A 26705-nucleotide genomic window follows, 5' to 3' on the forward strand; every position below is an offset into this window, starting at 1 on the left:
GGAGTATAGATTTCTTATGAGTTCATTGATTCATAGTGTTTAAAGCATTCACGTTGCAAACTGCTAGATTTCAATCTAACCTTAGACAAGTGAATACCAGGACTACGTTTTGGCTACAGTTTCTGTGCCATGCCACGTAACAAGGGATCTTTGCCAGGTTCCACGTAACAAGGGATCTTTGTCAGGTTAATGAGGAAGGGAATCATAAGAGATGATTAAAGTATTAAGAGGTTGTATCATGCAGGCATCATTCATACAGTACAGATCAGGGGATAGTTTATGTATTGCAGTGCTACTAGTCAAACTTACTCAGTTAATTGAAATTCTAGTATCTTGTCCAACCAAGGACAGCTGTAGTGATTTATTTAGTGTGCTGTGCTCTGCAAGTTCATTTTCAGATGTAGTGAACTATGCTTTCCATGTTGGTTTGCTGAAGAAAGCTTTTGATGCTCACTCTGCGTGGCTGTAACATTCTTAAATGACTGTTCTCAAAGCAGTAATAAATTGCAGCCCACTACAGTGAGCAGGTTGGATATAGGTAAGTGTGTCCGTGTATGCACGCTCTTGTGTCTGAGAGTCTAAACGTGTGTGCACGCTTGAGCACATTTGTCTGTCCATGGTATTAAGTTCCATGAAACCACAGCTGGACATTTTTTCTTCAAATTCTGTCCTTTTTTGCTGTTTTCATACAAACTGTTTCACTGACCAGCATCAGCATCTCTTCCTGGTTAAAATACCTGAATATTTTGAAGACGAATGTATAGACAAAAACAGTGTTAACATTCTGGACTGTTTTTGTATATATGTGCATTACAGTTGTCTTTGTCTGTCATCTGTAGTTCTCAGAAATAAGTTGTTTAGAAAAAGTTGCAGCCATCTATTTTCAATACCTGCTTCATCCATATGAGGGCTACAGGTTGTTTAGGCACTTTCCTGTAAGCACAACAAAGTGTTTAGACAGGAAACGGTTATGGATGGGATGTAAGTGCATTGCAGGATACCCATGTTTTTGGGATGTGGGAAGTAAGGAGTCTCTGATATAAACCCAGTCAGACATAACATCATGCACATTCCAAGCAGAAGGCACCTCAGCTGGAAACCAAAGAAGACAAACAAGTGTTGTTTGACAGCAGTGCTAACCAGTGTATTTCCTGGGTTGTCTAAGGGATGAGCTCCATATGTGGCTGAAATAACCTAGCTTCAGATGGTGATTGCATTAACAAAGATGTCATTTTAAAAATCTGTCTTGGAGGACTTCAGCATGACTATGTGTTGAGTGCAAACTGAGGTTACTCCTCTCTGTAAAATCGAGCAGGTTGGATAGTTTTTGCTGATATTACAGTAGTTTGAACCTCATAAAAAGCTAGAGTAACAAAAATCAGGAATCCGTTATCAATTAAAGTTAAACCACAAGAAAGTAAATAAAAAAAAAATGGTTAGGAAAGAAGTGCCATGACTGGCCTGACCATGTGGTAGCTTATGGAACAGAATGTACCGATCTCCAGTGCTCATTGGGTAAAGAAATGTCTTCAGTAGAGGAAATGGAAATGTGGGTACATGCTGCAGTCTACAAGATTAGTATGAACTTGGAGGAATACATAAAAGGTAACGGCAAAAAGCTAGATGAGGTCGACGAAGCCCCGAGCAGGCATTCAGATGAGCACTAGGGGCTACACACAGTAAAACTAGAGATGAAAAAAATGACCGAATATGAAGCCAGACAAGAAGAGCTGACAATTGAGATGATGGAACTGGAGGACAGATCAAGGTGAGAGACGATCAGATTTGTGGGGTTGCCTGACATGGTTGAAGGGGTACACTGTATTGGTTATGTTAAAAAGCAGTTAAGTGAATGGACCACTATGCCAGCAAAGAAAATGGTCACATAGAGTCTTTGTAACAGGAGCATCTGGAAAAAAAAAGCCTAGACCAGTAGTGCCAAAACTGAACTCATACTAGCAGAAAGAGACGTTCTATCCAGAATTTGTTGTGAAAGAAAATTCATTAAGACAGGCAGCCGTTACTGATAATGGTTGTTCAACCTATTCGAGGGTGCAGCGTAATAGCTTCTTTCCTTCAGTTCATAAATGCAGAGATGAGATGAGTATCAGATTTAAACTGTATTACCCTGTAAATCTTAAGATCTTTGTCATGGGGGAGCCAAAACATATCTGATCAGGCACTGGAAGATCCGCAAAGACAGCAAGCTCCAGCTACAATGATAGGGCTTGATGACTTGCTTACTCACAAGGAGAGTGAGGATCGCCATCTGTTTCACCATGCAACCTAACTTGTTTCTCAACTAAACAGCTTTACCACCGAAGATAAGAGTTTTCTGAATCTGAAGCAGAAGGGACCAAGTAGCATATTGGGGCAGCTGTTATCCAAACAATAGGATGCCTTGGCAGGAAGTATTCACTTTGAGGTCTGGACTGATAAAAAGGGACAAACATGGCACCAACCTTGAGCCTATATTTCTTAGATTGGACCTATTTTCATAGTTAACTGCTTGCTAATTAGACAGTATGACTAGGCTGTATGTATGTATGTATGTATGTATGTATATATGGAGATGTATATCTGTGGGAGGAAAATGCTGTATGGTTTTAACTTTTTAATGAGTAAGGAAGGTGCATTAGAACTCTGAATAGAAATACTTATGGAGTTAAAATGAAAGCTGTATAAAATAAGGGGACATCTGAAGGTGTTGCCTTGCAAGGGGGAGAGGTTCGGGCATGAGAAACAGTACCCCATAGGTTAAGGAGGAGGCAGTTTTAATGAGTGACTGAGGATCACTGCGATGCCATATTTAGGAATAGCCTGTTCAGAATGTCAAAGCATCCAGTCTGTAAGCAGAGCAAAACAATCCCAAAAGAGATTGTGATATCAGTTAATAAAAAACAGAAAAACAGCTGCAAGACTAGCTAACAAAATTTTGATATTATACACAATAGAAATGAGCAGTCAATACTAAAGTATAAGAGATGACCATTTTCACTGTTGATGTACAGTAAGTACGAGGGCACCCCTTAGAATCACTAAACTAGATGACAGGGATGAACGCATTGAATGGTAGAGTGGAAATGCTCACCAAACCTGAACCGGGAATCTCAAACCTAGGTGTGTACACCATGCAGTTTTACAAAGACAACCAAAAGGAACAGAGAAGCGAGAGGACTCTGTACTACACACTCACCTCATGGGAACGCATAGTCCCATAACTAACAAGAAAGAAAGTGGTAATTTCAGTTATCTCGGAAGATGGTAGAGACACTTTGGCCCCTGGCTCTAGCAGGCCATCCTCAGTCCTTAACATTGACTACAAAGCATTTTTCTTGATACTAACCAGAAAGTTATCCAAAAGGCTTCCAGAATCAATCTAGACCGCTGTGGTTTTATCAAAGGCCCGTTTTATCATTCAGAAACATAACTAAGACACTTGTGATTCAGGAAGATGCAGAAATCAAGAAAAACCCTCTCATCTTGATGTGAGTAGACACAGAAAAGGCTTCAGTGTCTAGGAGTTCCTGAAGAAAGTGTTAACTTAAGCTGAATTGGTTACCTGGAATAAAGAAACCAAAATACAGTAAATTCCTTTCAGCATTAATGATTGTAGCAAAGAAACCGATAACAAGGAGATGGAAATCTGATATAAAACCAACAGTAAAAGAGTTAAAATCAGAAATGGGTTGTATCAGTCAGGGAAAGGGGATAACAGCAGGAGTAAGTAGAAGGTGGACTAAGAAGAAATGGAAGTTGTGGAAAGCAATGTTTCTCACTGAAGAAGAACTTGAAACTGAAATCAGACTATAAATGAACTTTCTGTGTTGCAGTCATAAAAAGAAAGACTGGGCAGCTCAAGTTTTATGATCAAGCTTAACAATACACTAAAACTAAGAGGGTTTTAAGTGATGTGCACAAGCTTATCTAATCGTATGTCATTTATTTTCTGAGTTGTAATGAAAATGGATGATGTATGATTAGATTAGCTAGAACAGCTCCCAGTAATAAAACCTCACTGTAGTTTATTGTTTGTTCTATGTGTAATTATATCATTTTATTCCTATAGCTGCACTTTAATCCATGCTTGAAGATTCTAACTGAATTCCTGTGGTAGAGGCAAGAAAGAGACTTGGTGTAGTACAGGAACTCAAAAGTACTGATAGCAACTAGATTTGTGATCAGTGTTAACAAGACTGTTTGGATATCCTAGGTTGTAGGATGCTATAAAATATTTGTAGTTTCAGCGAGTATAGTCCCAGGACGATATGTATTCTTCCAAAGGTATATCTTCTTGATAAAACGGTCAGCTTCAGGTAAATGAATATGTATGAATACATGAAGGAAATTCACTGTTGCATGCATTTCTGATTGATTTTGCTGTTAGTAAAAGTATTTTGGGGAAAAGAATAAGAAACTAGGGAACGAAGTTGTAACTCATGGGTTTAGGATGTGCCCAATGTATAAAGGCTAAAAGTAGGTTTGTAAAGTAGTTTAGAGGTTATTTGAAAATGGAATGTCTCCTGGGAGAAGTACACCCTCCATGAGGACTGCACTGAAAGTGTAAATGCAGGGAATGAATAGTAATGTAGTGTTGTTACAGGGGGAAGAAGTCTGTCTTGGAGAGCCGTTTGTGTCTTTTGTCTGTACTGGAATTACTTCTATATTTCCTTACACCCTCCATGAGGACTGCACTGAAAGTGTAAATGCAGGGAATGAATAGTAACGTAGTGTTGTTACAGGGGGAAGAAGTCTGTCTTGGAGAGCCGTTTGTGTCTTTTGTCTGTACTGGAATTACTTCTATATTTCCTGACACAAGTACCAAGATGTTCTTCGTGTTTCACTGTTGCAGTCATTACACTTGTGGCAGGCTACCCTCAGTCGGCCAGAATTCCAAAGACTAGGTCCGGCATCGGTTGCTGTTGCCTCTTCCCTGACGTCAGTGCACCAGGGGTATAAACGATGCAGCTGATGCCATTTTCCTCAGTCTTTCTTGCCGCGCAGTGCCCGAAGCATAAGCAGTTCGCAAGTGCCGGTTGGCCGACTCCTGAGATTTTCGTGTTCGATTTTCAGATCCAAAGTCCTCATTAAAAGCTAAGTACCCCATTGGGGAAACTTTTTTTCTTGCTCCAGACCGATGTCAGAAAAAGTTAATAATTGTATTTCTTGTGGGAAGCAAATACCTCATATGGACTTTCATTCTTACTGTATTCCTTGCCTAGGCCCTGACCACGATGTTGCTAGTTGTCGGTTTTGTGCTAGATTTAACCAACGCACTATTAAGCGTCGGTACGGTTTTACATTACATTATTTTGGCAGAAGATTTAATTATATGATGTCGTCGGATAGCCATCCGACTACCGGAATTCACAAGAAACGCAAAGAAAAAGAGAAGGACAGGCATCCGAGGTCCAAAACCGACGACTAGGCTTCTTCTAAGCCAGTCACGGGTTCGCCGGTTCTCAGTGAGGTGTCTTCGCAGCCCCTGACGCCCGCTACTTTAGACCCGCAGGCCGATACTGACTCCCACGTGGAGTCGCCTAGACCGCTGGAGACTCAAGGTATTGGACCTTCGGAGACTATTCCCTCAGATGGGTCCGGAGCCACTGAGCAGGCATCGGCTTCTGAGGGTGTTTTCAGACCAACTCAATTATACATTAAAATGACTTCAGCTTCAAAGGCTAAAGCACCCTTAAAGACAAAGAAACAAGTACAACAGCCTCATGGACAGGCCTCCATGCCCAAAAAACAAATGCTCAAAATGACCGAAGACTTGATTACTTTGATCAGGGGTTCCTATCCCCCCACCTGATAAAAGGCCTAGGCAAGAGACAGAATATGAATCTTCTGATCAGGTTTCCATTTCATCTGATTCTTCTTCTGATCAGGAATACTCTCTTCCTCCCTATGAGGATTCTGATGCTGAAGAATCTATCCCTTCAGCCTCTCCTCCTGAGGATTACTCTTTTGGGGAAACCTTGCATACCATGAGGGAGCATTTCCACTGGGAGAGCCAAGATTTTTCAGAATCTAAGAAAAGGCTCAGAGACTTCCTTTTACTACCACAACACAGGCCCCTAGCTATTCCACTTGTGTTAGACATTGTTGATTATGTATTTTCAGAGTCCAGTCTGACCCCTGACTCCTTACCTCCAGCTCCTGTTAAGCCGGACAGGTACTACAGGGTTCCTGACTCATAAATTCCTTTTCAAAAACCCTGCTGCTGACCCAGAAACTATATCTCAGGGTCCCAAAGGGGTCAAGGCTTCTGCTGCAAAAAACCCTACCCCCTCTGACAGGGATTCTAGGGCATTGGACAGATGGGGAAAAAAGATTTACACTTCTGCTACCTTGGCTATAAGGGCTTTAAATTGTCAGTTTCATATGCTCAAATATCAGCAATATATTATGTCACTGCTTGAACAGAAAATGTTGACAAATTTTGAATGTGCAGATAACAAAGAAATGCAGGATTTATTGCATGCAGCTGAACAAGTTGGAAAGCATACTTTGCAATGTGGTTTTGATTCTTTGGAGGCCTCCTGCAGAGCTGCTGTTACGGATTCTGTCATCAGGAGGCATGCTTGGTTGAAGGAACAAAGTCTGCCTGATCATGTCAAAGCAAAATTATTAGATGCCCCATTACAGCATGATACTTTGGTGTTAAAGCAGAAGAGGTGTTAAAGAAAATGGAGGACAAAGCTAAATCTATGCAAACGGTTAAGGATTTCTTACAGGTTCAGCCTCCAAGATTTAGCAGACACTGGCCAACAAAGAATTGGTCCTTTCCAGTGTCAGACAGACCACAAAGGGGCAGATATAGACGCCCAAGAGGCAGATCCCAGCCCCAAGGCTCATACATGTCTAAATAATGGGGTGCTTCTATCTCCAAAAGTGGAGAAGACAAATCATAGCCATACAGGAAACAGTCCCAATGACTTCCCCCTGCCTGCACCAAGCACTTATTTTCTGGCAGCACCTTTAGGGGGAAAACTAGCACTTTTTTCTCAAAACTGGCACATAATAACCCAGGACAAATGGGTGCTAGACATAGTGTCACAGGGCTACAAGTTTCACTTCCATACCCTGCCAAGGACAAACGGTTGGCCAGACCTGCCAAAACATCATTGGGCAGAGGCACAAAAGCAAGTCTCATCCCTCATGGACATGAGGGCCATTCAACAAGTACCAGAACAAGAGCAGGGACAAGGATTTTACTCAAGACTGTTCTTGGTGCCAAGAAAGGACAAGACCTGGAGACCAATACTGGACCTATCTATTCTAAATACATTTCTGGATATACCAAAATTCAAAATGTTGACTCTACAGCAACTTCTGCCCATGCTGGGCAAGACAGCATGGCTTGTGACTTTAGACCTAAAAGAGGCATACCTGCATGTCCCAATCAGACAAACATGCAGAAGATGCCTCAGATTCAAAGCTGGCTCAATGCATTACCAATTCTCTGCACTGCCCTTTGGCTTATCTACTGCTCCCAGGGTCTTCACAAAGTGCCTGGCACCAGTAATTGCATTCTGCAGGCAAAGAGGAATACAAAGATATCCTTATTTGGACGACTGCCTCATTCAAGCAGAGAACAAGGACATTCTACTACAGCATCTGGTGTTTGTAAAGAGATTTCTAACAGGCCTAGGGTACACAGTCAACGAAATGAAATCAAAACTAGTACCCTCTCAAGAGATAATATTCCTGGGTGCAAGCTTAAATACAACTGCCCAGATGGCTTATCTCATGCCAGACAAACAAAGGCAACTGACTACCTATTGTTGGCAACAAAGGCCCAGTTATCTGCAAGAAAAATTCTGCAGGCTTTGGGCTTCATGGCATCCTGCATTCTACTAATTCCATATGCCAGACTGCATATGAGGAAACTTCAATGGTACCTAAAAAGTGTTTGGACTCAACATTGCCACAGCCTGGAAACAATAATTACCCTCATTCCCTGCCTGCAACAGGGGTTTCATTGGTGGGCGAAGGCTTGTCACCAGAACAAGGGACAGCCATTCACTTTACCCCCAGCCAGGCAGACATTAACAATGGATGCATCAGATTATGCCTGGGGGGGGCCCACATGGCAGGAAGATGTATTCAAGACACATTGTCTGCAAACCAAATGTATCTACATATCAACCAAAAAGAGATGCTAGCTGTTCAGAATGCCCTGACAGCCTTCAAGGACCTACTTCATCCGGGACAACTACTGATAAAGACAGACAACACCACGGTCATGTGGTATATAAACAAGCAGGGAGGCACTCATTCTTACCCCCTTTGCAGACTAGCCATGACTTTGTGGAACACAGCTTTGACTTACCAAGTACATCTGCAGACACAATTCCTGCCAGGAAAGATAAATACTCTGGCAGACGAACTAAGCAGAAACCTTATGGATCCCCACGAGTGGAAATTGGATCCGCAAATCTTCAGCATGATAACAAGGAAATGGGGATGCCCAGATATAGATTTATTTGCCTCTTCTCACAACTACCAACTAAAAAGATTCTGCACAAGGACTTATCACAGACAAGCATGGAAAGTGGACGCCCTATCTTTCAGCTGGAAAAGCTTAGCAGTGTATGCCTTTACTCCACTGCCTCTCCTCCCCAAGGTACTCCTAAAAGTCAGACAAGAGAAGCCAAAGATGATGCTGATTGCCCCAGACTGGCACCGCCAGCACTGGTATCCAATCCTAAGGAACTTGTCTCAATGCCCGGCTTGGACCGTGCCTCAAATACGTCATCTACTATCTCAACAAAACAATCAGATCCTGCACAGACAACTAAAGACCTTAAATCTGGCAGCATGGCTAATAATGTAGTGATACAAAATGCACCTCTCACTAAAGCTGTAATGGATGTCATCTTGGAGGCCAGAAGGCCTAGTACCAGAAAATCATACACTGGAAAATGGAAGAGATTCTGTGCTTGGAACCAGGCACAAAGAATTGACACAGCTGTACCAAATATTCCTCAGATTTTGCAATACTTAACTGAGATGCTGGACAAAAGCCTATCCTTTTCAACAATTAAAATTCATGCCTCTGCCATTTCGGCTCATTACAATACAGAGCCACCAATCTTTTCTCATCCCTTGTTAAGGCAGTACCTCAGAGGAGCCAAAAACTTAAGGCATCCAGTGAGATCACCAATACCAGCATGGGACCTCAATTATGTTTTGGAAAAACTCACCCTGCCTCCTTTTGAGCCAGCCGCTACAGCTGATATAAAATTTTTATCTTGGATAACAGCTCTGCTCCTAGCAATAACCTCTGCAAGACGAGTCTCAGAGCTACAGGCACTCATGGTTGTGGAACCTTTTATCATTTTTTATCCAGACAGAGATGTTCATTGTGTTACCCTGCTGCAGTCATCACACTTGGGTTATCCTGCCGTCAGGCAGTCCCGCAGTCGGCCTGAGTTCCAAAGTCTTGGTCCGGCGTCGATTGCTGTCGCTTCTTCCCTGACGTCAGTGCGCCAGGGGTATATAAGAAGCATCCGATGCCATTTTCTTCAGTCTTTCTTGCCACGCAGTGCCCGAAGCAGAAGCAGTTTGCAAGTGCTGGTCAGCCGACACCTAAGATTTTCGAATCGAATTTCAGTCCGAAGTCTTCAATAAAGCTAAGTACCCCGTTGGGGAACCTTTTCTTGCCTCAGTCCAATGTCAGAAAAAGTTAACAATTGCATTTCTTGTGGGAAGCAAATACCTCATAAGGACTTCCATTCTTATTGTATTCCTTGCCCATGCCCAGACCACGACATCACAGGTTGTCGGTTTTGTGCTAGGTTTAATAAACGAACTATCAAACGCCGTTTTGACTTCACACGACATTACTTTGGTAGGAAATTTTAATTATATCATGCCATCGGAGCAGCCGACGACCGGCATGCATAAAAAACGCAAGGATAAGGATGAGGCCTCTGCTGGGCCTGTCGCCGGTTCTTCGGTTTTCAGTGAGGCGCCTACGCAGCCCCTGACGACCGCAGAATTGGAACCCCAGACAGCTGCGGATTCTCAAGTGGAGTGTACTAGGCCGTTGCAGCCATCTTCAATAGGCCCTTCCGACACTGGAGCAGAAGGAGATCCCGGTGCAGTAGAAACACCTTCGGTTGCAGAAGGTGTCTTCAGACCGACTACACTCGCCATTAAATCTTATGCTAAGCTTAAAACTCCATTAAAACCAAAAAAGACTGTACATCAGTCTACAGTTCAAGGCCCCATGCCTAAGAAACAGATGCTTAAGATGGCTGAAGATTTGATTACCCTAATCAGGGGTTCCCATCCCCCTCCAGATAAAAGACCAAGACAAGAGGAGGATTATGCTTCCTCTGACCAGGTTTCAACTTCCTCAGATTCTTCTGAGGAACAGGATTACACTTTTCCACCTTATGAAGACTCTGATGCTGAAGACTCTATTCCCTCAGCATCTCCCCCTGAAGACTACTCCTTTGGGGAAACTTTACATACCATGAGGGAACATTTCCACTGGGAAGGCCAGGACTACTCTGATTCTAAGAAAAGGCTCGAGAGTTCCTTTTACTACCCCAGCACAGACCACTTGCTATCCCTCCAGTTTTAGACATTGTGGATGATGTTTACTTGGAGTCTAGTCTAAATCCAGACTCTCTACCTCCTGCTCCAGCCAAACCAGACAGGTACTACAGAGTACCTGACTCACACAAATTCCTTTATAAAAGCCCTGTGGCTGACCCAGAAACAATTTCCCAGGGTCCCAAAGGGGCTAAAGCTTCTATGGATAAAAATCCTGTGCCCTCTGAAAGGGATTCCAGAGCCCTAGATAGATGGGGAAAGAAGATGTACACCTCAGCTACTCTGGCTATGAGAGCATTAAATTGTCAGTTTCACATGCTGAAATATCAGCAATTCCTAATGTCTCAATTAAAACAAAAAATGAGCACACATTCTGAACAGTCTGAATTCAAGGAAATGCAGGGTCTGTTGCATGCAGCTGAACAGGTGGGCAAACATACTTTACAATGTGGATTTGATTCATTGGAAGCTTCCTGTAGAGCAGCTGTTACTGGCTCTGTCATACGTAGACATGCTTGGTTAAAAGAACAAAACCCTACCTGATCATGTTAAAGCAAAATTATTGGATGCACCTTTACAGCAGGATGTATTATTTGGTGTCAGAGCAGAAGAGGTTTTAAAGAAAATGGAGGATAAGGCAAAGTCTATGCAGACGGTCAAGGATTTTTTACAGGTACAACCCCCTCGTTTCAGCAGAAATTGGCCAACAAAAAAATGGTCCTTTCCAGCTTCTGACAGACCACAGAGGGGCAAATACAGACGCCCAAGGGGCAGAGGTCAGTCACAGGGCACTTACAAACCTCGCCAATGGGGTACTGCTACCCAGAAAGGAGGAGAAGACAGGCCCCAAGCTAGCAGAAGACAAACACAATGACTCAAACCTCAAACTACCAAGCAAATCTCTCTTGGCAGCTCCCTTGGGAGGAAAATTAGCACTTTTTGCAGACAACTGGGATATCATCACAAAAGACAAATGGGTCCTAAACATTGTCTCACAAGGATACAGATTCCACTTTCATACCTTGCCAAGGATAAAAGGAATGCCAAACCTGCCACCAAATCAATGGGCAGAGGCACAAAAACAAATTACAGCTCTCATGGACATGAGAGCCATTCAGCAGGTACCTACACAGGAGCAAGGACAAGGATTTTACTCAAGACTCTTTCTAGTCCCAAGAAAAGACAAAGCATGGGGACCCATTCTGGATCTTTCAATTCTGAACACCTATCTACAAGTGCCAAAATTCAAGATGCTAACACTACAGCAGCTTCTTCCCATGCTGGGCAAGAATGCTTGGCTAGCAACGTTGGACCTCAAGGAGGCATACCTGCATGTCCCTATCAGACAAAATTGCAGAAGTTAGTGAGAAAATACTGGTATATTATTAGTGATGATGAGAACATAGGTCATCTTTTTCCTAAACATATCACTTTTTCTTATAAGAGGGGGGGGGAATCTAAAAGAGTTATTGAATTATAACTTCTTGAAGGGGGATGAAAAGTATAATTTTTCTCTAGGTACACATCCTTGTGGTCACTGTAGTCTTTGTGAGAGGGTGATTAATGTGAACAGGATTAATGGTATACCCTTTGCTCCTAGATTTTACTTTAACTGTAGATCAATAGGAGTAGTGTATATTTTAGGTTGTTCATGTGTAGGCATTTGGTACATAGGGCAAACTAAAATGATGGTTAGAATTCGTATTCTAGAGCATTTAAAAGATAATTAGAAATCACAGTGAAATGAGCCCTGTGGCCCAGCATTTTCTTGATAAACATGGTGGTTGCCCAAATAGTTTAAGATTTTGAGTACTGGGTAAACCATTTTTCATCGGAGGAGGGGGGGATTATTCCTATAAATTACTTGAATTGGAAACCAAAATGATTTTAAAATTTAAAACTCTGAAGCCCCATGGGCTTAATTTGGAATTGGGTATTTAATTATATTATAATTATTTTGACTAATGTATGATGTATGTTATTTGTTATTTCATATGTGGTTTATTTGATGTATTGTTCTTCTTCTTTCTAATTCATTGTAAATGTCACTTTAAATTTGTGATTATATCAGTGATTGATTGATTAACTGATGTTAGGTGCTTGTGTTAATTGCTATTAAACTTGTGTATATATATACATGAAAAAATATACATTTATTGTGATCCATTGAAGGCGAAAGGCCGAGGTACCAGATCGTTTAAATAAAAGGCAACTGGAAAAGTGCGTGGATTCTGTGTTTGGATTTATTTTTTCTGTGCTGGTGTTTTTGGAAAATTGCAGAAGATACCTCCGCTTCGTTGCAGGTTCAACCCATTATCAATTCTCTGCACTGCCCTTTGGCTTATCTACTGCACCCAGGGTCTTCACAAAATGCCTGGCACCAGTAATTGCATACGGCAGACAAAGAGGAATTCAAATATACCCATACCTGGACGACTGCCTTATTCAAGCAGAAAGCAAGGACATTCTTTTAAAGCATCTGGCATTTGTCAAACACCTTCTAAGTTGCCTAGGGTACACAGTAAACGAAAAGAAATCAAAACTAGTGCCCTCACAAAACATAATATTCCTGGGTGCCAGCTTGAATACAACGGCCCAGATGGCTTATCTCACGCCAGACAAGCAACAACAGCTGACTCAATACTTCAAAATAATGGCAACAAAGACCCAACTCCCTGCAAGAAAAATTCTGCAGGCCTTGGGATTCATGGCATCTTGCATAATACTAATACCATTTGCAAAACTGCATATGAGGAAATTACAGTGGTACCTGAAAAGCATATGGACTCAGCACAGCCACAGCTTGGAAACAATGATACCACTCATTCCCTGCCTTCAACAGGAGTTTCTATGGTGGGCACAGGCATGTCACCTCAACAAGGGTCAGCCTTTCACCTTACCCACAGCCAGGCAAACTATGACAACAGATGCATCGGACTATGCCTGGGGAGCACACATGGCAGGACAGTGCATTCAGGGCAAATGGGCTACAGATCAAAGGCATCTGCATATCAATCAAAAAGAAATGCTAGCAGTACAGAATGCCCTAACAGCTTTCAAGGACCTCTTACACCCAGGACAACTAATAATGACGGACGGACAATACCACAGTAATGTGGTACATAAACAAGCAAGAGGAACACATTCCTACCCTCTATGCAGGCAAACAATGACCTTGTGGAACACAGCACTGTCTTACCAGGTTGAATTACAAGCACAATTCCTGCCAGGAAAGAAAAACACATTGGCATACGACCTAAGCAGAAACATCATGGATCCCCACGAGTGGAAACTAGATCCACAAGTATTTGCAGTGATATCTCAAAAGTGGGGACGCCCAGATATAGATCTGTTTGCCAACCCCCAACTTCAAAAATTTTGCACAAGGACATTCCATCCACAAGCTTGGAAAGTGGACGCCCTCTCATTCAGTTGGAAAACATTAACAGTGTATGCCTTTCCTCCACTGCCTCTTCTAGCAAAGGTACTGCTGAAAGTCAGATTAGAGAGGCCACAAATGATACTCATTGCACCAGACTGGCCACGCCAGCACTGGTATCCAATTTTAAGGAACATGGCCCATGGATTTTACCACAAATTCCTCACCTGCTCACCCAGCGAGACAATCAGATTCTACACAGCCAGACTTTAAACCTGGCTGCATGGCAAATTACCTAAACAACCAGCCAACACCTCTATCCAAAGCTGTTATGGATGTCATTCTGGAGGCCAGGAGGTCTAGCACCAGGAAAACCTATTCAGACAAATGGAAAAGATTTTGCGCCTGGAACCAGGCTAAAGGCCAAAATCCCCTTGATCCAAACATTCCTCAGATTCTACAATATTTAACTGAGATGTTGCACAAAGGACTTTCCTTTTCATCTATTAAGATCCATGCCTCAGCAATTTCAGCTCATTACAACAGGGATCCTCCTTTATTCTCACATCCACTCCTAAGACAGTACCTCAGAGGGGCTAAGAACATAAGACCGCCCAGGAGAGCACCAACACCTACTTGGGATCTCAACTTTGTTCTGGAAAAGCTTACACTGCCGCCCTCCTTTGAACCAGTTTTTTCAGCTGATTTAAAATTTCTTTCATGGAAAACTGCCCTGCTACTAGCAATAACTTCAGCTAGAAGAGTCTCAGAGCTACAGGCACTAATGGCAGTGGAGCCTTTCCTCATTTTTCATCAAGACAGAGTCTCTCTACGAACTAACCCTTCCTTTATGCCAAAGGTGGTATCCAGTGTGGCCCTAAACCAAACCATTCATTTGCCCACCTTTTTCCCAAATCCCCAGAACAAAGGAGAAAGACTCCTGCACTCTTTGGACATCCACAGGCAATTGCGTTACTACTTGGATAAAACTAAGGCTTTCAGAAAATCTGACCAGCTCTTTGTAGCCTAAGCTGCAGGATCACAAGGAAAAGCTATCTCAAAACAGACCATTTCAAAATGGATAGGACATTGCATACGTTTCTGCTACACGCATCATGGGAAACCGGTTACCTGCTAACATTAGGTCCCACTCCACCAGGGCTACAACTACATCAGCAGCCTTTCTCAGGGGGGTGCCAACCAAGGATATTCTGGAAGCTGCAACTTGGAGTTCAGTGCACACCTTCACCAAGCACTATCACTTACCTCTATATTCTAAGACTAGAGCTGGTTTTGCCACTGCAGTTTTGCAGGGCCTACTAGCTTCTTCTAACCCTGTTTAACTCCACCACCTATCCTTAGCTTTGGGATTCAACCCAAGTGTGATGACTGCAGCAGGGTAACACGATGAACATAGTACAGTTTTGTACCTACCATAAATGTAGATGTTCGAGTGTTCTCCCTGCTGCAGTCCAGGTTACCCTCCCTCCATCCCCTCTGAACTAGCTGGACTTATCTATACCACTCTATCCTATACAACCTCTGTGGTGTATTTGCTTGTGCCTGAAGGTATTGTTTTATTTTTATATGTACTTTTTTATATAGTAATATATATATATATATATATATATATATATATATATTGCCTACCTATTGGGGGCACCTGACATCTGGGGCAAGAAAAACTGAAGAAAATGGCGTCGGATGCCTCTTATATACCCCTGGTGCACTGACGTCAGGGAAGAAGCGGCAGTAACCGACGCCGGACCAAGACTTTGGAACTCAGGCCGACTGCGTGACCGCCTGACGGCAGGATAACCCAAGTGTGATGACTGCAGCAGGGTGAACACTCGAACATCTACATTTATGGTAGGTACAAAACTGTACTTTTCTCTGAGGACAAACCCGACATTCATGTCTAAGGTAGTGTCCAGTGTGGCCCTTAACCAAACTATTCATCTGCCTACTTTTTATCCAAACCCACAGAATAAGGGGGAGAGAATTCTGCATTCTTTGGACATACACAGACAGCTACGCTTCAACTTGGACAAAACCAAAGCTTTCAGAAAGACAGAGCAACTACTAGTGGCATATGCTGCAGGATCACAAGGAAAGGCTATCTCAAAGCAGACTATTTCAAAGCGGATAGGCCACTGCATTCGTTTCTGCTATTCACAACATGGCAAGCCAGTGCCTAAGGGCATTAGGTCACATTCTACCAGAGCAGCAGCCACTTCAGCAGCCTTCCTCGGGGGAGTACCAACCAAAGACATTTTAGAGGCTGCTACCTGGAGTTCAGTGCACACCTTTACAAAGCACTATCATTTACTACTCTACTCTAAATCCAGGGCAGGCTTTGCCACTGCAGTTCTACAGGGCCTCATAGTCGCCCCTAATACTGTTTAGCTCCGGCCTCCCAACCATAGCTTTGGGATTCAACCCAAGTGTAATGACTGCAACAGTGAAACACGAAGAACATAGTACAGTTGTGTACACTTACCATAAATGTAGATGTTCGAGTGTATTCACTGTTGCAGTCCAGGTTACCCACCATCCTCCATATCTGTACTGCTACTTATCAGCACTTCTCTAATCTATACAACCTATGTGGTGTATTTGCTTGTAGATGAAGGTATTATATGTTTTGATGCATGTATGTTCTATTGGCATATTTTAGCCTACCCTTTTTGGGGGCACCTGACACCTGGGGCAAGAAAAACTGAGGAAAATGTCGTCAGCTGCATCTGTTATACCCCTGGCGCACTGACGTCAGGGAAGAGGCGATAGCAACCAACGCCGGACCTGGACTTTGGAATTCAGGCTGACTGAGAGTAGCCTGCCAGCAGGATAACCCAAGTGTAATGACTGCAACAGTGAATACACTGGAACATCTACATTTATGGTAAGTGCACACAACTGTACTTTATTTAATCATGTAGTAAGTAGGTTGCACTTCAGTGACCTGCTTTCTCTCACCGATTGTCCACTGATTATACCCTTGGCATTGCCCACTTATACCCTTGGCATTGTCCGGTGATTATACCCTAGGCATTGCCCATTCATTATACCCTTGGCATTGCCCGCAGGCTGTTTTCTTCTGACTGGAAAGTATTGCAGACTACGTACAGGCAAGGCTGTTTGTCAGGTTACAGGATAATGATTGGGGAGCTTTGTTTATCCAGTTTGAAATTTTAGCTTCTGCCAAGTGTGAGCGTTGCATATAGCAGTGCCTGATGTTTGCCAGCATTTGAAGGCATGCAGTGCTTCAAAGCACAAATTCTTGCTTGGCCTTTATTATGGATTCCCAGAGCACCATTGGTTTCACATGCCCTCCCTTAAAGTAAACAGGTTTACTGTTGGGTAGTTTGCCTTTCTATTCTAAGCTAGCTGTTCTTTGACTTGCTGCCAGTTCCCCAAGCCTGAGCTGCATGCATTTTTTTGCAGTTAGACTAATACAGTGCCAAGAGGTAACTGGTACAGAATGACATTTTGTTAGTTAGCTTTCCTCTCCCACTGGGTCTGATTGTTTCATTTTTGGGTCTAATTGTTTCATTTTGTAGAAATTGTCATGTATTTCCTATTTATTTTTCTAAGCTTGTTAGGTGGTGGCAGACTACACCTTAATGTATGTATCCAAACATGATTCAGAATTTTGTCTTTTATTTTTTTCTTTTAGATATCTTGAGGGATACAATGAAGCCTTATAATGTAAGTTTTTGAATCTTTATCAACTTGAAAAAATGAGCTCAAAGAACTGAAATATCATTATAAAAAAATCTTTTTAGTTGTTTACTGATGGGTGATTAAACCCCCAAAAGTTTATAAGCTAATTGTACTGATGAATTGTCCTAATGGTTGCAGTGTTAGAGTAAGAGAGAAACATTTGGGCCACAAACTAACTTTGCAGAAGGTGGCTTTATTTTCCGTGCAATGCTTCACAGATTAAGGGTGTTGTGATCAGTTAGTGAACATCTTCAAATGGTGATACCTTTGAGTTGCTGCTGGGTTGCTGGTTGTCACTTTAGTCCTTATACTATGCTGAAAACAGACAGCAGTAAAGCGAAAGGGCAAACAGCTGTTTAGATTTAACATTGTATTGCATGCTTCTCCTTGGCTAATTAGAACAATTGCATTGCACTGTGTTATTAGTTTTGCTGGGTTTTCAGGAATTAATACATTCTGGGTGGAAAGTTTAGAAGACTTGAGCCACGCTCAACTTTCACACATTTCCTTTATCAGCAGCTGTAGTTACATCAGTGTCATCAACACCATCATAATCTTTTGCACAGGCTGTTTGTTGAAGGCTATGCTAATAGTTTTTGAAAATGGAGTAGTCGAACAAACATTCATATGATCAAATTGATAAGCTTGCAGTTTGGCACAGCAATTTGAAGAAGTTTATTAACCCCATGCACACAAGATGACAGACACTTCTTTCAAATTCTTTTAGGCTGAAGACAATGAACAGTTTAAAACTATAGTGCAGTTTGAATGTCGAGGGCTTGAACCTGTTGATTTTCAACCCCAGGTGAGTGGCTTAGTGAACAGTTTGCCTCTTATTTACATGAATTCATGATTCCATGTCTTGATTTTAGAAGTCCTTTTTATGTACTACTGTAATTTTGCTTCTTGCAGTGATGATTATTCACATCTGATAATTAGTTGCACTGGGATCTCATTTGTTTCTTGGAAATGCAGTTTTAAATATTTTGCCTGTCTATATGTCTAAAAAAATTGTTTTTACTTTTATACAGGGTAACCCCACTTGAGACAAGTCTCTTTTCAGGGCTGACCCCCTGGAAAGAACTGTCTGGGTAAGTGACTTAGTCAGGATCACACAGTAGGGAGATGGAGACTAAAGCAGTCAGATCTAGGACCATAAGACAAAGCTCATTTGCAGCTCAGTGTTTACATCCTGTGAGTTAAACTACTAGAATTAATCCATAAGTTCAAACATTTCCAGAAAAACTAGAATGTGGTTTTCCCAGTTACTGTAAAAAGGAAGTGGACTGTTCCACTGGTTTAACTGCTCCAGTTGGAATAGCCAGCTAAGTAATTTTGTTACAGGATTCTGACAGCGGTCTTGGCTCTGTTTGGTATTCTGATCCTGGACTGCTTAGGAATGTTTTAAGTACGCCATCGCTTTCTTGCTGAATTTTTCAAAAATTGAGCTACACAAGTTCTCTAATTTTTTTTGTGTTACTGACTCAGGGATGGATTTGTATTCCTGTGTCAATGCTGACCTGACATTGGTTAGCATAAAGTTCAGCTTTTACATGCTCTCCTCCCACCACAGATGGTACCTAAATGGGTGATACCCAATAATACGTCTTCATTGGATGCTGGGATGTTTCAGTAAGTCTCCACTGAAGACTGAAAACTTTATGGACTTCACATTTGGATGTGGTTGCAATTTAAGGGTTATGTGTTGGAAGCATATTGTGGTACATGAGCAGCATTTATATTACGCGATCAAACAGTGAAATGTTCAAACACGTAATAATCATGCCCTAAATGTCAAAATGCCGAACGGCAAAGAAATAAAAACACCCAAACAAACCATAAAAATGCTCTAAGCAGGGGGGCAAGCCTGTCTGCACCCCCCACACCCTTGCTATGTAAATATAACAACTCTGAGATCGCACTACAGTGCAGACCATGGAAAACTTCCATGTCCACACTGTACGGAGATCTCCATTGAACCGTTCGACATTCCGACGGTTTGACATTTAAGAGTTGATTATTACGTGTTCTAACATTTCACTGTTCGATCATGTAATATATACCCCATGAGCAAATGGCAAGCTTGTGAAGGTTACTGTATGCCGTACTTGAGAATCATTGACAGGCATATTGTAAGAAGGTTATAATGGTTTAGTTAAAAAAAAAAAAAAAGTCCAAACCACACACAGTTGTGAAAATGACATTATTTCCCTTGAAGTCCAGCTGGATGTAGAATAACTGGCTGGGAAGAAAAAACACTGCTAAATTTCTCTTATCCTGTGTGTGTGTGTGTGTGTGTGTGTGTGTGTGTGTGTGTGTGTGTGTGTGTGTGTGTGTGTGTGTGTGTGTGTGTGTGTGTGTTTTTTCCACATCCACACTTGCATACTCTTACTTTAATTTGATATTTGGTAATATTGTATTGGATGTTTAGTTTTAACAAGAGTTATATTGCTTGGCTATGTAGAACATTTACAGAGCACATTACTAGTTTTGCTGGCTTTTCTTTAATTCTTGCATTTGAGTTGGAGGGGTTAAAAGACATGAGCTCAGTTAAGAAGACCAGAGTGGCAGGAATGCTGTCAGGAGGATGTATATTTTTTTTAAAGATGTATCTTTATTAAATCATCACATATGACATAGGCAATCTTACATTTATATAAATGAAAAAAAAAACATTCTGATACAATTCTAGTTGCAAACATTATACATCAATTATAATCTATCCAGTCATTGTCAAACATTACATAGCTCATTCTATCCTTGCTTCTTTTAAACCTCGTTCCTCCTTTGCATGTATTGTTCCACATTTCACATTTTTTTCCTAAGTAATTTGCTCCTACCCTTTTCTAACCATCCCAATTCCAGTTGTTTTGTCTCTGTTACTATATTCACTACTTCTAGTACAGTTGGTTGAGACTTTGATTTCCATTTTCTAGTAATTGCTTTTGTGCCACCATAATTAGACTCAGCAAGGCCAGATCCTGTGTTCCAGCTCAAAAGAATAATTTCCTTAGTTACAGCCATTTGTTTACTCACTGTTTGTGATTGAGTACTCTGTAGGGAATTTTTAAAATTTGTCAATTCATTACACTTCCAAAACATAATGCTGCCAGTTGCCCCTTTCTTCCCCATCACACCTCCAACATCTGCTATCTACCCGAGGAAAAATTCTTTGAAGTCTGCTTGGAGTATAAAAATAAGTATGCAAGCACTTCCAAGTAAAAATCTTAAACTTTCTGCTCTTTGTTGCATACGTATGTCTTCCTATTCTCTTGTAAATTACTTTTCCAGTATCTCTTCCCAATCTTTTCTAACCTCTTCTGATTGATTCTTATAGTTATTGTGCAATATTTTATTTGCTCTACTAATTATCCTATTGTAACAGCAGGTTTTGTTGTAGATTTATCTAGAAACTCTACCAGAGCAGATATTTCACTTAGGATTCTCCTATCCTTTCCTCTTTGCCTATACTCTTGATATCCATCCCTGGTAGAGAAGGCAGCCTGTAATCTGTAGTCCCGACGTTTTCTTGGCCTCATCCCACTCTTTTACCTTTCCTTTTTTATTTGCTCCCAATACCTTGGTTTCTTGGCCAGTTTACACCAGTAAATTCCAGACTCTTTTGCCTGTTTTCTGTATCTCTATTTGCAGTCATCCTTGTTGGCAAAATTCCCGTTTTGGTTTAGTTCTTAGAATACTTCTGCTGCTTTATAAATATAATATTCTGTACGGTGGTTTTTATTCTCGTCAGGGATATGCACCCAAAATCCCACTCTCTCCTTATTTCTTGGACCCCCCCCCACTTCATCATCATCCTTTTCCACTTTGAAATATAACCTTCTGTTTGTGTTATGTATATGAGCCTTAATGGTGTAGCTCTAAAATATCTCTTCAAATCAGGTAATCTTAATCTACCTTGTTCTTTTGAAGGGATCAGTTTATCCCACTTAACTCTTGCCATCTTCCCCTCCCTGATAAATCCCTTCAGTTCTTTATTATTGTTCACAACTTCTCTTCTGGTTGATAAAAAAATATGCATGACCTATGTAGAAAACTAAAGGGACTAAAACATTTTCACTGCTTTTATCTTACTGTCCATATCCATAAAGAAACGATTCTAGTTTCTCAATGTTTGTATTTTCATTTGTTTAACCTCTTCCCACATATCCCTAGCTGGCATAAAGAAGCCTTTTTAATCTGTACTCCTAAATACTTCACCTTATCATGCCCTCATAAATATGAGTATTACTGAACCAGTTTGTGTGGGTACATAATTTACAGCTGTAGACTTTGTTTTATATTCATTAGTTTTATATCCCGAAAAGACTTGAAACTGTTTCAAAATGTTCCACAACAATGAGATGTCCTTTTCTGGACTTATTAGTTAACAAATAATATCATATGCAAATAAGGCCAACTTTTATTGATTATCATTATAATTATATCCTTGAATTTGAGAGTCCCTTATTTTGTTTTCTCAATGTTTTTAAATTTAACAAAAGGGAAAGAGGACACCTCTGCCTGGTTCTTCTGTTCAGACAACTTATCAGAGAGGTACCATCTCACTTTAATTCTTGCCTCCAGTCACTCATGTATCCTTCTAATTAACCTTATTATTGTGTCAGGGAATGCAGATGCTTCCACTGCCCTACTCATAAAATCCCAGCTTAGCAAAGTGTTGCTGTTCGGTCTCTCCTTTGTGCCCAGAGTGATGAAGGTGCTTGTTGTGGTGGTGGCCTTACAAGAAGGGGGCGTATGCTTCTTTACCTGGATGGCAGGCTGCTGCTGATGCTGCTGTTAAGAGGCTACCCAGAAGTTGCTGTTGTTTGGATGCTTCTGTGGTTGCAGACTCTGGGGGTTGCCATAAACCGGGAGAACTGCACTCCAGTCCCAATAGGCAAAGGTTTGCCTGCACTAGGATGAAGTCAAATACTATCCATTGTCAGTACTTCCTGCCCTCAGAGGGCCCAGAAAGTCATCTTTAACCACCATCTGGACGAAGATGCAGAGGTCAGTAGGAGCATGGATGCTTCTTTCCCTGTTAGGCTTTTATCCCTCATTATCAGTATTCGTTTTGGCAGTTTGTGGATGAAGTAACCTCACTAAATATCGAGGTGCCGGGAATGGCTACTTAGGTCCTTGTGGACCTTCTGCTACTGTCAGTTTCCGTCACCAGAATGTAGTGTCAGACAGTGCCCACTCATCTCAATTTAGGGTTACCCTTTCTTCAGGTGAATCCATTATAATTTCTGATGATGGGCAGGAGAGCTCTGTTGGGCTTCTCTCTAGTACATAGAAAATTGAACTTTCTCATAATGGGGCTGCATATGTATCTGCACAAGGGTAAAGTATGTGCTTCTTGCCTTGCTGGCAGTGAAAGGGAGTTGAATGTAGAACCCCTCCAGGTACAGTCAGGTAACCACAAGCTTCTGCACTTGGTGCAAATAGGTAATGCATGTCTGGCAGTGTAATTTAGACCACAACATCTCATTCATAGCCATTCATATCCCAGAGAAAATAAACTTGCAGGCAGGTTCACTCAGCAGCAGCTCTGACCTTGTCCTGAAGCTGAATATAGTCTAGTGCAGGTCTCCTGGAATTGGGGCACTACAAAAAATTTACCTGTTTTTATCACATGAAAGAATTCAGACCTCAACCATTCCTGTTAATTTCAACAGAGCAGATAGGAAGTGTGGTGAATGTGTTTACTTTCACTGACAGGAATTACTGCCTTTACTTCTATCCACATTTCCCTCCTATTGTACACCTGCTGCCAAAATTTAAAGAAGAAAGACCAAAACTTGGCTTTGTTGCCCCTTCTTTGCCAAAAAAATTTATTCTTTCAGGTTTTCAGGTCCTTGACAGTACAGGAACCTGTTAAGTACAAGCCAAGGAATCCCACTGTGTTGGGGAGAGTAAGTAGCTACACCTCTCATTTTGGGTGGTCTGTACTGCCCTTTGGCCCTACCACACCTTTCTGAGAGGTTACAGAGCTATTTGAAGCTGCCATAAAGTCTTCCACCTGAAGCACCTGCTCTGCAGAATGGAAAATGTTATCCATTTGTTGTAAGGGATTTCCTTTGCTATCTCAGCTGCTGGGAATCCTTTCCTGCATTCTGCTGCTGTATAATGTGTACCTTAATTACTCCATATTCATAGTGCACATTTTCTCTATTTTGATGCATCATAGCTTTTGTATGACAGAGTTGTGGCCCAGCATGTTCGCATCAAGCAGTTCCTTAAGGGAAACTGTTTCTTCCTCATCTTTGAAAGACCTTTATACTTTGTTGGACTTGAACTTCATAAGTTCAGAGGCTTGCCCATTCCTCATTCAGGCTGGTCAGCAGATCTGAAGTTCTTGCAAAATTACTTGTGTGTTTGTTGTATTATATGTGATGTCTATTTCATTATGCATCACAAATAGGTCTTCAGATCCGTCCTCGGCTCTGACTCGGCCATTTCTTCCAGACATATGATCCAAGCCTCAAACTCCTCCCTCTCCCACAATGCCTCACTCCTCTTCATCCCCTCAGATCTCATTTGCCACCTTCCAGCACAGACACGATTCCGAGCCTCCATTTCAGCTAAGTGGTTTTCATTTACTTCTGTCTTTTTAATTGCTCTTTCCTTAATTCTAAGTGTTTTAGGTGTATTCTGTCTCTGTTAGTTGGCACCTCCCCTCGCTTTTTAGATAGCTATCTCCTTTTTTTAGAGTTTGTCACTGGCATTAGGGTTTTTCCTGCCTTCCACCTTCTTCTTATTTGCTTCCTTTCTCTTCTTCCTTGTTGTTCTACAATAAAAAAAAAAAACCTTTCCCCATATCTATAATTGGTTTCTGTGTAGTGTTTGTGCGTGTGTGTGTGTGTGTGTGTGTGTGTGTGTGTGTGTGTGTGTGTGTGTGTGTGTGTGTGTGTGTGTGTGTGTGAGTTCTTTGTGTGTTCGTTTGCTGTTTTTTCAGCATGTCAGACAAACCTTCTGGTTTTAAAAGATGTGCCACTTGTGGGCATAAGATTCCTCAGTCGGATGCCAACAAGGGTGTGTGTATTGTCTTGGGCCAGGGCACTTGGAGATTCTGTGCGATATCTGCTTAGCCTTCAATCTCCCGAGCCCTTGCTGATCAGTGAAATAAGCTGATCTTAAGAGGCCTTCTGCCATCCTCTGGAGCTCATAGCTCTAAGCAGTGTGCCCCCTCAGCTACCCTGGGGAGCACTGCTTCTGCTCCTGAGAAGTGCAGGAAACTGCTATATCTACCATCTTTGTATCCCTCCTGTTCCCACTTCTCTCTGGATCCAAGAAGTCCTTTGGATCCAGTGGAGACAGTGCCGGCCAAGACTTCCTCTCCGTCGGATCCTCGGCCCTTGGGTCCGAGCAGTCTGTCGGCTCCCATGGAAGGAGTTCAGTTCCACAACTCTTCTTCTCTGGAGCAGACTATTCAGGTCAGACAGTTCTGGATTGGAGGTCCTCGAGCCATATTGTGTGTCAGAGTAAATCTCCCTCCCCCCATCCGGACCAGCCTGTCTCTGGTCAGGTCCACACATTCTTCGGCCTCCTCTAAGTCCTCTCAGCTGTCCCACTCTAATATGGATAGGAGGATGATGCTGCGTTTTCTTGAAGCCCAGATCCAGTTGGGGATCTTGCCTTCTCTGACCCTTGCTGATCTGTGAGAATACCAACCCTGATTTTGCAGCTGCCTTCTTTGATTGGATGAGGCTGTGTGGGTTTGCGGACTCCTTTAAAGTGTCTTTCATTAATGCCCCCTTTGATGATTCCTCCTTGTTTGGGCCATCAGTAAAAGACTCACCCAGAGCGAGCAAGAAGGTAAGACCCTCTCTGCCATAGGGATCAAGTTTTCTTCCCCCCAACAGACCTTCTCTAGGAACCACTGAGGTGGGAAGAAGACATGGTTCTGTAAGTCTCAAGGGTCTTTTCCAGATTTGCAGGATGAATCCTCTTCTAGAGGCAGAGGGAGAGGATTTAATGGTCAACGTCTCCCCAGAGGGAGAGGGGTTCCACAAAATCAGAGCTTCAGAGAACCCTTCTCTGACAGGCCCCATCAGCGCTCCTGAGGTGCTGCCTGACTGTCCTACTCTGGAGACAGTTGGGGGCAGACTATGTTACACCCAGACGCCTGGCAAACATAACAAACGACACCTGGGTGTTAAATATAATTCCCAGAGGTTACTATATTCCCTTTTCCCTTCCTCTTCCCACTTCCAGGACGTGTCTCCCCAATGTGCAACCCAGTAAGAGGGAGAGTGCCTTTCTTTGGTTCAAAAACTTAGAAAAAAAGAGTCCCCCAGGAGGTCCCAACCGAACAACTGGGATGCAGAACTTACTCTTGCTTTCTTTTGGTGCCAGTGGAAACATGGGACCTTGACTAATCTTGGATTTGAGCAGTCTGAATTTGTAAAGAAGTCGAAGTTCCGCATGGTTATGGTGCAGTCCTTTCTGCCACTTTTGCAAAAGGATGATTGGATGTGCTCTGTAGATCGCTAGGACGCATACTATCATATCAAAATAGACAGGCACTCCAGGAGATACCTGTGCATCAGGCTGGGGGCCAATCATTACCAATTCAGAACACTGCCCTTTGATCTCACCACTGCCCCCCCTGGTGTTCACCAAATCTATGGCAGTAGTTGTAACTCACCTCCGCCTGCAAAGATTGTAGGTGTTTCCATACCTGGACGATTGGCTCCTAATGGCACCCACAAGGCATCAACTACTTCAGGCTATTAAAGTTATGTTGCAACTGTTCAGTTGCCTGGAAATTATGGCGAATTTAACAAAATCCAAAATGTCTCCTGTACAGGACCTTGAATTCATAGGAATGCAATTGAACACAATCACACAGATAGCAGCCCTACCTTCACAGAGAATAAGATCCTTGAGCCAGCAGGTTCAGCTGTTACTAGATGCCCCGATACCACCAACTCGACTGGTCCTCATGGTCTTAGGGTCCATGTCAGCTGCCATTCTTCTAGTACTTCTAGTCAGGCTCTTACTTTGAGTTCTCCAGTGGACCCTAGCAGTC

At 42.2% G+C, this 26705-nt stretch overlaps 1 protein-coding gene across 1 annotated transcript in view; it reads left to right on the forward strand.

Moving 5' to 3' along the window:
• The window catches only part of CZIB (CXXC motif containing zinc binding protein), a 277446-nt gene that overhangs the window by 120194 nt on the left and 130547 nt on the right, over positions 1 to 26705 (forward strand). The window contains exons 5-6 of the mRNA XM_044085446.1: positions 17625 to 17656; positions 18399 to 18476. Of these exons, the coding sequence (XP_043941381.1) occupies positions 17625 to 17656; positions 18399 to 18476 (110 nt within the window). The remainder of the gene's footprint in view (positions 1 to 17624; positions 17657 to 18398; positions 18477 to 26705) is intronic.

The sequence above is a fragment of the Protopterus annectens genome, chromosome 10.part0, assembly GCF_019279795.1.
Source record: "Protopterus annectens isolate FY-2018-M chromosome 10.part0, PAN1.0, whole genome shotgun sequence".
NCBI classification, from domain to species: Eukaryota; Metazoa; Chordata; order Ceratodontiformes; family Protopteridae; genus Protopterus; species Protopterus annectens.